Genomic DNA, 12992 nt, shown 5'->3' with positions numbered 1-12992 from the left:
AAAGTTTATTAAATATACCATTTGTTGTTAACTATTAAGAAGACTCTCAAGAAACGTGACCAGTGGATATTGGCAGCACGTCCTGTAATTTGTAAAGTGGTTCTACACTGAAGGAAGTTTTTCTGCAGTAAAAAACAAAGAAGAAGAAGAAAAAGTTTAGAAAAAACATCTCAAGTCTTTGGTAAAATGTAGCCATGCTGCAATGACTGACAGGACCTCTTTTACTCCCCTGGAGCCTGACTAGGCCTGGGCCCAAGGAAGGGGTGGGGATCCTGGCCTGACTGTCTTTGAAGTACAGCAAGACGGAGAGGGAGACTGTGGAAGGTATTCAACTGACAAACTTCATACGTAGTTTGGTCTTAAAGACACAGATATGGTCAGTATTTGGTTAAATAACTCTAAAATAGTTTAGATTCAAAAGACTGTATCTAATAAAGTTTTACTAAGCATGTTTTTATGTATTGTAAAAATGGCATCAAGGTTTATTTACCTTAAGTTGTATCCTATTTCTACACTAGTATCAGTTGTTCATAGGCAGTAAGTGAACGGTGCTGCTATTTAAAGTAATGTAAATCAGGTTGAGGAGCCTGTGTACTGTACTGCTTCATATACCATCCTGATCCCCACTCACAGTTCTAGAGTATTCTTTTAACTTCATATTTACTCAATACTACATGACTCACAGTGAGATATATGACCTTTGCATACCTCAGCAGAAACAGAAAGTCTTGAAACTGCAGAGGGCCGGGGAGTGAGTCTGAATGTTGGACAGCTAAACTTCACTGAGTTGTGAGTCAGCCATCAAGTCTAAAAATCCCCCTCTCATGAACAGATCTGCAAATGTTGGACATTTTTTTTTATCCTTTTTTCTGCAGTACACGACATTTTTAGACACTTTAAAATCCACATTAAACTGTACGTTGATTTTGTTTGGATCTACAGTTGCCATGTTTAATTACACCACAGAGACAATGAGTTAGTAGAGCATAATTTCCCAACTAAACAAAATATTGTTGCAGACATTGCATTTTCACTTGGACTACTCCTTTAAATCATTTTATCTTAATGCAGTGAGTATTACAGTGCTGCATCTCTGCCTAATAGTCTCTGAGCAGACTAATGGCGGAAAATACTATATAATTAAATAATTAAATAATATATAATTAAAATTTAAGGAAAGACAGCATCAAAAGCTATGTAGAATATGACAAAACATTATGAGTAGGTGATAATTAGCTCATGGGTTACAACCTTTCATCTATAGTGCGAAAGAAAAAGAGGTACTGAGGGCTGAAATCATTAACTAAGAATGATATTATGTAGTAACTTCACTTCACTAATAAAAAAAAACAAAACAGAAGCACTAATCAAAGTCATCATACAATCCTAGAAATGTGATCTATCATGGAAACCAGGCTGGTGACACCAAGCACTGTTAAAAAGCTTCTAAAGGCTCATTTATTCTCTTTATCTGATGCAGACACAAACAGAGCCTTCTGTCTGTAATCAGTGTTCATTTTATCTGAATTTCTTCTAATTTTTCTGGAAGTTAACTGATCCAGACCAAATGTTATGATAGCTGGGGAAATCATAAATATACTCTGTATGTAATATTACCTATGCAGGGCACAGGACAAGTACAACACAACAGCTAGGCTAACAGTTGGATTGAACCTGACTGTCAGTTCGATGGCAGTGAGGGGCAAATGGAGGTCTGTGTAAGACTGCATCCTCTAGTGCACTGGTTTTCAGCTGGTGTAGCCTCAGGACCAACCAGTACCTCCTTCATGAGAAATCACAAACCAGATATTAGAAAATTTTCCACTATTTTCATCAAATATATTTGAGGAAAACTGATGGATTTTCTACCTTTAATTGAGCAAAACTCATGACTGAACACAACAAACATGTTAATAAAGCCAACCACTATAGAAATCTAGGGAGGAAATTAATGCATGCATTTTATTTACTCCATTTTTTAGTGGTGAAATGTGTATTTAGTTGGGGTTTTCTTTTGATATGTTTAGAAATTAATACAATATCAAGAGAAAATGAGCTCAATTCCCCAAGATAACAAGATTAATAAGTCAGGATGTCAAGAAAACCACCAGAATTTACTCATTATCACAACCAAATGGAGCAAAGTAAAAAAATATGGATGTATGTTATTTTAGGACTTAAGTAGATCATAGATTTTTTTTTTCACGCATTTGTCTGGCACAGATTTGTGACTGGGGATAAAACAATTCGAATTAAACATTCAAGGGGGACTCCATCATGTCAGCAGCTGAGTGATAGCGTTGGTAATAGTTATCCTCAAACTAAAGACACTCAATCCTCCTCATCAATTCTAAAGGGCTGAGAAAAGTGCTTCCAAACTTTGTAGTAGGTCCCATCTGTTAAAAAAGTTAGCCAGTGCTGAAGACCGTGTTGAAATTGGCTGGATAGATGATAATTAGCTTACTTAAAAAGCAAACTAATGGTTATATTGTGTGTTTAAGGTTGGCAGTGAAATTTTGAAATTTGAGAAAGGGTATCAATACGTCAATATGTCAATAAAAAATCAATGACATAGTATTTGAAAATGAAAACTTTTTGCAAGGAGGTTTCAGCATTATTCCTAATTTGAATGTAATGTATTCAGCCTATTTATTTTAGTATATATTGTTTCTAATGTAAAAAACAATAATAATAACCTGAATAGGCAGGAGACTCTGAACTTTCGATGTTGCACATTGCACATGTGCAGAGGAAGTTCCAAGTTCCCAACTATAAGAAAAAGAAATTCTTTAGTTGTGTTTGCTTCAATTACTCATGAAAAACGCAACTTCGAAATAGAGGTACATACCTAACAGAAATTCTCCCATACTGTTACACCCCTATAGTTTTTGAACATTTTCTGGAAATTTTAACAAAATTGTGATAATACTACTAATATAATAACATACTATATGATAACCATGAGATTTAAATATCTTAACATCTTTTGTGACCCACTGAAAATAGCTTTGCAGCCCACTTTTTGGTCAAGCCACTGCTCTCTCAGATGCATTTTTTTACATCCATCTTTATATAAAGGACACATAAGAGTATATGGATAGTAACGGTTTTTGATGTATGATGAAAGTTGTAATTTCTGCCTACATTGGAACTATCTCAGCTGGTGCAACACCTTTAATGTTGATAGTGTGAAAAACTCAGTCCTACAGTAGAGGTTGCTGAAACAAGGCTTAGTTTAAATATACGCATGGCTGGTGCAGCCCAGCACAGAGGATTTCTCTCTACAAGTATTCAGATATTGTTGGGTTATGTCATCCTATTGGCAGGATTCTGTCCTCCCCTCATCACAAACATTTACACATGACACTGAATAACTCATTAAGACCTAAATAGTTCACAGTTATTAGTCAAACTTGACTAACAATTGTTCAATAACTAATTGAAGAGTAACTCTTCCCGCTCCTTCAATGACAAATCCTGCCCTTTCATGCTCATATATCATCTTTATCTTCATGTTATACCCTATCTTTGCCCTCTAAACTTTACCCAGTGCTATCTTCTGTACAATCCACTATCTTTATTCCATGCTCTGTACAGAGTGTATAAACATTTTTGATGTCTAGCAGTTGGTGTGCTTTTGTTCCAATCAAACACAGCATTGTTGATTTCAGAGATTCAGGCAGAGAGGAAGATCTAATCAGTGAAATCTGCCACTGAAGTGATTGGTTGGAACAAAGCCCTGCAATCTCTAAGGCCTTGGTGGCAAACGAATGTGAACCTCCGCTCCATACCAAAGACTCCACAAAGCTGTTTTTATTCCGCGCGGGTCGGCCGCGCTGTCTGCTCCATATCCTCTGAATAGAGAAGACCAGCTACGTGCCAAAAGAGCGTCCATGTTTCCATCAGCAGTGTCCCTCCCCATCACAGCGGGCTTTCACACAGAGTTGGACACGCTGTCAGCAACAAGGAGCTCAAACCAGGCACTGACGCTATCCACAGTGTCAGCAGCCTACTGCCTGTCGACTGGGTTTCATGCTAAAGCTTTTTGAAATGAATATTGTAAATCCAGTGGAAAGTTTAAACGCCTTTAAGCCCCGGTTACAACATGACAGCTTATGAATATTTCCTATGATGCTCTCTGAGAACGGATGATGTAATAATAGTTATGAAGAGAATCTTTTTAAAGAAGTTATCAATATGAACCATGAAGAACAGAGAGGAAATAAATAAAAATATCACCTGAAAGACTTGGTTATTATCTAAATAAGATAACAATAACACTTACATAAATGACAGTTTCAGTCGCAAAACTTTTATTCCTCTAAGAAAGCATTTAACAGCTAACCTTCCCCATGATAGTGCTCCATATTCACTGTAAAGATTGTTGTTTATCTCTACGTCTGTTTTTATTTCCGCTGAGCACAAACACTTAAAAGGAGAATTTCATTTGTCAAGCCTTGACACTTCAAGTTCTCGTCAGTAACTTGTATTTTCTCAAACTCTCATGGATTTTTCTCAGAGGATTAAGTCTTTCAAATTTTTTCCTCTTAAAGAGATGATACAGCCTTCAGTCCTCCACAGGCTTCCAGCTCTAATTCTAGTGCAGTCAGTCCTGCTATTTTGAAGACTTCCTCACTCTACCTGACTGTAAATAGTACTGCAGGGACTCGCTGTTGGAGTCAGCCCTCAATCTTTAAGAGCCCTGCAAATATATGCAGCAGCTAAGAGCTGTAGAAAAAAGTCAGGCCGAAGAATTGATGGGTAAAATATAAAAGCTGAAATACTTTTTTGCTCCGTCAGAAGTGGGATTTGATCGCTGAGTGAATCATGACTGTGTGCAGTGCTGAGCCAAGAAGCCTAGTGAAAAGCATAAAGCCCTGAAACTGATATTTTTCATCAGTATGCACTTCGAGAAAATGCTCAAGAAAAGTAAAGTTACCACCAATTGGAGGCCACTCTGAATTGGACATCTTATACATCATACTTAAATGACTTCTGATAACTTCTCCCAGCTCTATCAATCAGCATTTTTACATTTTGCAAGTCAGGAAGGAAAATTACAGTGCTTCAGCTCAGTCTAGAAGTTTTTTTCTTCCTCGAATGGCTTATTTCCCTCAAACTCTATTGATAAAAATGCTGAAGTCTTTTGCCAACAGTTACATTTTATGTCTTTGCACCAGCAGCAGCCAAACTCTTAGAGACATCATACAGAATGCTGATAATACTGAACAACAGATCTGGTGGATATGTCTATAGTTCTTATTGCCAATTATAAAACGCCATCAAAGCTTAACTAACATTGATATTTCTGGCTTTTCTGAGCAATCTGTGAACTTGGCAAGTGATTGTGGAGGAGCTGTTACATTGTTGGATTTTGTCTTTTCATAGAATTTGAAAAAAAAAAAGGTTTATCATTTTTATCTTTTATCCCTATAAACTTCATTAAACCTGGATCCAAGCCTTGGCTTCTAAAGTTTGGAAAGAAATAAAGCATCCTGTCTTTTTTTCTAAGATGCAAAAACTCCAGCCAGGCATTTGGACTGATTGACAGTATTGATGCAACATATGCTATGAAAAACAAAAACTGTCTGCCTGTATGTGGATTATTCATTGGTACCAGGACAGGATGGCTCCTTTTGATGAGGAAAGCACCTGCTCTCAAAAGCGGTAAGAAAAGCCAGAGAAAAAAATATTACAATCCTCTTGTAAAATAACAAGAACTATTCCAAGTTCTGGTGAAATTTGTGAGGTGTGTGCTGGTTGCTCAGCAATACTGGAAAGTGTCGACATGATTAGAATGTAATTTTGTTTAAAAATTGATTAAAAATTAAAATGAGAAACAAAAGCAAGAGAATGTTTTACAAGAGACGTCTGATTTATTGGAAACAAATTTAGTATTGGGAAGATGTTTGTATAAGGAGCAGACTGATCTCTGTTAAAAGACTCTACATAAGAATGCAGTTTAGTTTTGTTGTTTTTTTTTTTTTGTTCTGGATTGTCAGCATGGGAAGTAGGGATGCAACAAACAATCATTTCGATAGGCACTGGCAGTTGAGCCAATTAGCCAACTCATTGGATTTTTGTGTTTGCACAATTACTTCATGGCTCTGAGGTAATATTCTGTTAACAATCTAGATTCAAGAAATATTTCATGGTAAATTATTAATTAATGATCCTTCAGAGGATATTTGATTGTAGGAAAGCTGTTTACATGGTTTTAGGTGAATCCAGTTAATCTAACCTGTAATTACAAAAAACAGTCTCACATCTTAGTATGTTTTCCTATTAGGAAACCTTTTGTATGTGCAGGTTGATAGTAAAATAAATGACCAACTTTCTCCTCTTCATCCCCTATGGGACATAAAGCTTCAATGAGCTTTCTTCATTGTCCTCGGTTCATCATTTCTAGCTCCTGTGTCACAGTTCTGTGCCGGGTGGTTTTAAGCCTCCCAGGTTTTCTTTGCCTGGTGGTGTCTATCTCAAAAATTGCTAGGCTAAATTAAGCAGTGTTGGGTGTCCACAAGGTCATGTTTTGTTACCCTGGCATCAAAACAGGTATCAATATTGTTTGATTTTAGCTGGTACTGTATCTAAATTCAGAGTTCAAAAGCTACAGTCCTCAACACAGAGGTAACAGGACAGGATACCTGTACTGGCAGTGTTTGATGCATGTCTACCCTTACTCTGGAGTAACAGAGATGGAAGGCCTTTGCACATGGAGTCCATTTTTTTTTGGTCAGAATTTTTCACATTTTAAAAAAGAAAACTGATGTCGTGGTGTTGTAATCTTTTTTGCACACTGATGATGTAATTTTCATTCTTTTTTTTTTTTTTTTTTTTCAGAATGGGTTTCATGTAAATTTTGCATCAGTCCATGTCATTTAAATGGGTGATTGATGATTCACAAAATTTCTGCTTCCTGCTTTCTCGCTTGCTCACCTGGGTAATTCTGGCACAACCTTACCAACTGCCAAGGTGCATGGAGGATGAAGAAAGTCTTCAAGGGATCATAAATCTCAAGCAACACTTGTAGTTTAGAGAACAGCTTTATTAGGGAGATGTGTTTCGTCTTGTAGCCTTAATCAGGGTCATCCTGATGGAGGCTACAAGCCACGTCAGTCTAGTAAAGTTGTTTTCTGTAAACTACAAGTGATGCTGGGGATTTCTGTCCTCTTGCCTGCACACCCCTGCCCAACGCCTCCTCTCACTTTCTCTCCCTCTCGCACTGAAACTTCACTTAAAACACCGTGGTTTGACTGTGTATCATGTGGATATCAGTCATGGAAATATAGCAGTTAAGGGCACAAGTTTGTTCTCACAGCCACCAAACAAATATTAAATCAAAAGTTGCTCTCCAACTTGGCACAGCTCTGACAACGGAGCTGGTGCCGAATGGAGCTCTCTGTCAGGATGGATGGTGAATTCCAACAAACTGCAAACCGGATTCAGTGTGCAAGGTTTGAATGTGTGACCTTTTTCTGGATTACAAATCCAAAAAATGTATCAGAAAATAATGGACCCAATGTGTAAAGACCTTAACAGCCCGTCTTAAATTTCATATTTCAGTTAATCTACTGTACCACTGTAGACTTAGATGCTGCACAGCTCACTTAATCACAGCAGGTTAGGTATTGTCTCAATTCGCGCAATGCCATTTTATACTAACAGGAAGTGACAGCGGTTTAAGTGCTTCTGAATAATCTTCTACTTCTTTTTACAACAAATTATAAGTAGACATTAGGTGATAATTATCAAAATTTGGCAGCTGTTTTCACTCACCATAAGATTCATGTAACTTGCTTTTTAAAGTAACGTCATTTTTATAAAGAAAAACTTATATCTGCCTTTTTCTTGATTGAAATTTCTTCTGCCATTGCTGTTAACATGTTAGCTACCTAGCACCTAGTGGATGCTAACATTAGCTAGCGCGCTAGTAAGCTGCCAGTACAGCACCTGCTACCTCACAAATATGGCGTTCACTGAGGGTGCGAAGTTCCACAGTTCCAATTGTCTAGGACAATTTTGAATGTGCCAGTAGTATACTGCATTTGACTCAGCCTCTCAGTGTGAACACTTATGCACTTACACCACTTTCCACATTATTAAGCAAATGACATTTTTCTCTTGTTTTCCAAAATATTTATGCAAATGACTGTCAGAGTATTTTTCAAGTCATCAGCCATTAGAGCATAATTCAAATGTTTCTGAAAAAAACTTCATCATGACAGCTGTTATTTTTATTTTTATTTTTTTAAATAAAACCCCCAAAATACACTTTTCCACATTATTAAGCACAACAGAGTTTTAAAACATTTTTGGTTGTAAAGAACTGAAAATGGTCATTTGTTAAATTTGCAGCATTAGGAGGTCATATTTACTGAAATCAAAGCTATTTCAATCAAAAACATCTTAACAGGACAAGTTACACGTTAACATAAAGACCACTTCTTTGATATCACCTTCACAATTCTTGCATCCATTGAACTTGTGAGTTTTTGGAGAGTTTCTGCATGAATTTCTTTGCAGGATGTCAGAATATCCTCCCAGAGCTGCTGTTTTGATGTGAACAGCCTCCCACCCTCATAGATCTTTAGCTTGAGGATGCTCCAAAGGTTCTCAGTAGGGTTGAGGTCAGGGGAGGATGGGGGCCACACCATGAGTTTCTCTCCTTTTATGCCCATAGCAGCCAATGACACAGAGGTAGTCTTTGCAGCATGAGATGGTGCATTGTCATGCATGAAGAGAATTTTGCTACAGAAGGAACTGCTCTTCTTTATTTACTATGGAAGAAAGTGGTCAGTCAGAAACTCTATATACTTTGCTGACGTCATTTTCACACCTTCAGGGACCCTAAAGGGGCCTATCAGCTCTCTCCTCATGAATCTGGCCCAAAACATGACTCCACCACTTCCTTGCTGATGTCACAGCCTGATCGGGACATGTTGGCCATCCACCAATCATCCATTACTCCTCCATCTGGACCATCCAGGGTTGCACGGCACTCATCAGTCAACAAGACTGTTTGAAAATGAGTATTCATGTATTTCTGGGCCCACTGCAACCATTTCTGCTTGTGAGCATTGGATCGGGCGGCCGAATGGTAGGTTTATACACGACTGCAAGCCTCTGGAGGATCCTACACCTTGAGGACTTCAGACGCACCAGCAGCTTCAAATACCTGTTTGCTGCTTTGTAATGGCATTTTAGCAGCTGCTCTCTTAATCTGATGAATTTGTCTGTCAGAATCCTTCCTTATTATGCCTTTATCTGCATGAACCTGTCTGTGCTCTGAATCAGCCACAAATTTCTTCATAGTACGTTGATCATGATTAATTTTTTGTGAAATATCTGTTTTCATTCCTTGTCCAAGGCATTACACTATTTGACACTTTTCGCCATCCTTTTTTCTTCCCCATATTGCTTGAAACCTGTGGCCCTCTTAATAATGTGGAAAAGTGAATTTTGAGGTTTTTATTTTCTTTTTTCAAATAACAGTTATCATTATGAAGTTTGTTCAAAAACGTTTGAATTATGCTCTAATGGCTGATGACTTGAAAAATACTCTGTCATTTACATTAATATTTTGGAAAATAAGAGAAAAATGTCATTTGCTTAATAATGTGGAAAGTGGTGTATAATATTTAGTATTTAGTACAGAAGTATGAAATTTGGGACACACGGTAAGTAATGATGGCATTTATGTTGCAGATATCAACACCAAACTGTGCAAAGAAAGTCCTGCCTGGAAGTCGTATAACAATTATTGATGAATTCATCTGAATTATGGAAAAATTGCCATTTGCTTCCACAGGCAAATATCATTAACCCTCAGACTGGTGGGGTGACTCTCTGCACAACTTGGGTTCACAGGCTCTGGCCATGACCTAAAGCATTGGGTCAGAGGTATCACAGCAGGGGAATAGGGGCAGGGTTTAAAAACATCTACTTAGTAGAGCAGTAATGGGTGTGTGGTGTGTCAGGGCTGTGTGTTATCTAATACTGCTTCGAATAGATATTGGTTTTGCATGAATGCATATGAATAAAAAGAAAGGGTCTCAGTTGCTTTCTTTGAATATCTGAAATGCTTTCTCTTTGCCTACAGCAGTGAGCATACACTCAGATTCTAACCGCACTGGAAGTTTGTCATTAATAAAGTATTTGTGTATTGTTTACAATTAAAGCAGAACTTACTGCTAGTGTCAAGGTCCAAAAACTTCAGGGCTTAAGTCTCAAGAGACATAAAACCCTGCAACCCTAAAGGCAGTCGTCCTGAGTTGCTTTTTGTATTTCCATCTTCTGTGAACCAATTACTCAACCTATTTCATACATTTGTTGTCTTCTGTTATGCCACTATGGTGAGCACTACAGGCTGTTTGGTCTACTGTCGCAGTAGCTTGCTCTTGTAAACAAATTGAATTTATGTAACCTTGCTGACGGGTAGGAACTGCAGAGTCCAGGCTGGCTGGCGAGCATGTTGCTTTCAATGTTTGGAGCCCAGTGGAAACACAGTTATTACCAGCAGAAAGAGTGAACTCACCGCCTACAGTGGCAGCCGGCTTGTTTTGTTATATGGATGATGAAGTTGATGTATGGGCCCCTTGTATGCGCTGAACAGCCACAGTCTTTCTGCCAAGTGATAAATAGCTCCAATACTGTGGGCTATTGGAAAAGACCAGGGCACACAAGATCTCATCTCTGTTCTTCTTTCCCATTTTCTGCTTTTTCCATTTTGGCACATCTCAAATAAATTGTATTGTTTTCCTTTTTGTTTTGTCCTTTCCCTGCCTTCTCTCCCTGTCCCTCTATCTATAGACTCCTTTTGTGTAACTTTTAATGAGCTAAAAGGTATGCAAGGCTGCACAGGAAACCCTTGACAAAGCACTTTTGAAAGATTAAGGCTGACTAACAGCACAGTAGTGTCTGGTCGTCTTTGTCTCCCCCCTTTCTTTTCTTTTCCCTGCATCTGTCCACCCAAGCAAGAGGCTGCAGGAATGAGCATTGCAATAGAGGCGAGATTAGAATCGGATGTGAATTGGCTCGGAGATTGGTTTGTAGACTGAAAATGCCTGAAAATGGGAGCCGGGTTGGAAGCCGAGGGAAGACCGGGGGACAGATGAACAATGAGAGAGAAGGTCACAAATAGCGCGGCGCTATGAGAGGATATGGGGCTGCTGTGAGCTCTGAAAATAAATATGATTGAGGAGAATTTGTGCTTATATTTGCATGGAAAATAACTGCATGATGATTTTAGATTCCCCCTATCCCCAGTTTTGTAATTCCAAATAATAACATCTTTAATCTTAGACTGCCCAGAAACTCAGCAGCTGGTCTGTGTTTTAGGACAGTCATTAAGTTTTTCTTTACTTTCCATTCAACATTTCAGAGAAATGAGAGGTTACCTGTTTAAAAAAAACAAATTGTTTTGCTATTAAAGTAGGTGCTCACAAACTCCTTATAATGAGTTATGATTATCTTCTGAGCCCAAAACCTGACTCCTCATGGATGTCTAAGACGGCTTATCCATAAAACTCTCATTGATGGATGATAATCTGATTGTGTTAGATTTTAAACTGTGCAACAGTACTTGTAGTTTGTTGACTGCACTCCATTTTCCAGTGTTTGGTATCAAATTATTTCCAAGCAGAGGGCTCTATCGATTATTTGTTTCACTAGGTGTCGGAGAGACGGTTTCCATAAAACTTTCATGGGGTCTGCTTTCCTCTCTGCCTCAATAGGAGTTAGTGTTTGGGTGTTAACTCTCACAAAAGGACTCTATTGATTCCTGCATTGATTTCTAACCCTGCTTTCCTCTTTTTCTCCCTCACAGTGGCAAACATTCTGTGGCGAGAAGAAGGTACGTCTAGACTGATTCTGCCTCACTATAGCATTCATTAAAATGAGTTAATTGAATTTTTGTAATAGGGTTACTGAACTGTGATGAGAGGGATTAAATGATTTGATGCTTTCAAAGCAGATAGCAGTGTTGTAGGCTTATTTTCCTTGAAAAATATCCACTCTGCAGTCCCATGAGCTATTTTAGGAATGCACCCTAAAACGGTTTTCTCTCTCTCTCTCTCTCTCTCTCCAGGTCTTGGCATCGGCAACATGTTCTATGTGTTTTATGAAGACGGTATTAAAGTCATTCAGCCCGTGGCATGCGAGATACAGCGACACATTAAGCCCAGTGAGAAGCTGCTGGCCTTACAGGTAAGTTCTTTGGCACAAAGGAGAAATGTTTAGCAGCTATTTATCCACTGTGACTCATGCTTAGAAATGATTCATTCTGTGCTGGACTGAAACATAAAGTCATCTGAAGGAGCTGAAACTGTTTGGAAGAACACACAGACCGTACAGCTCGAGCAGATCATCCTCTTCTTGGTAGCTGTGTTTATGGTATTTTTCCTTATAAATAAATGTCGTTCTGATTAGAAAGTTAAATGTTTTTCTGTTACACAGCAGCGTAAATAACTTGATAGGTCAGGTTTTTCTAGAACATTCTGTTAAATACTTTATGTAATGCCTGTCACTCAGTGACAGCTGGGATAGGCTCCAGCCCCCTTGCAACCCCCAAGGGGATAAGCAGTATTGAAAATGGATGGATGGATAACTTTTTGTTATACTCTTGTCAATAAGTGTCATCATGTTTGGAAAAATACCCATGATTCACTGCTAAATGACTAAATTATTGGCTCATAATCGGATTTATAAGGGATGAAATTAATTGCTGAGCTTATTGTGTTGGTTTTAAGACCCACGGGGAAAGTTTCATGCTACTTTCATTCTGTTTCATAGTCAGCCAGGTATTTTGCATGACTCCTGTGGTACAAGCATGTGCATTCAGATGTGCATATAACTTTTTTTTAATCATGTCTGCTATGTGATGTCTGGTTAAGACACCCCCTGATTACTTTATAGTAACCTCCAATTTCCACATACAACAGCTGCGCCACAATCTGCTGATGAATAACGCTGTGGAGCAAATCGCTCCCTCT

At 38.3% G+C, this 12992-nt stretch overlaps 1 protein-coding gene across 2 annotated transcripts in view; it reads left to right on the top strand.

The window, feature by feature from the left end:
- Positions 1-12992, top strand: part of fstl5 (follistatin-like 5) — a 314218-nt gene that overhangs the window by 264826 nt on the left and 36400 nt on the right. For both annotated transcript variants that reach the window (XM_041797754.1, XM_041797753.1), the window contains 2 exons: positions 11828-11854; positions 12089-12207. In XM_041797754.1, coding sequence (XP_041653688.1) covers positions 11828-11854; positions 12089-12207 — 146 coding nt within the window. The remainder of the gene's footprint in view (positions 1-11827; positions 11855-12088; positions 12208-12992) is intronic.

This window comes from Cheilinus undulatus, linkage group 10, assembly GCF_018320785.1.
Source record: "Cheilinus undulatus linkage group 10, ASM1832078v1, whole genome shotgun sequence".
In the NCBI taxonomy this organism is placed as follows: Eukaryota; Metazoa; Chordata; class Actinopteri; order Labriformes; family Labridae; genus Cheilinus; species Cheilinus undulatus.
Note: the sequence above shows the minus strand (reverse complement) of the source record. Positions and strands in the feature narration are given on the sequence as shown.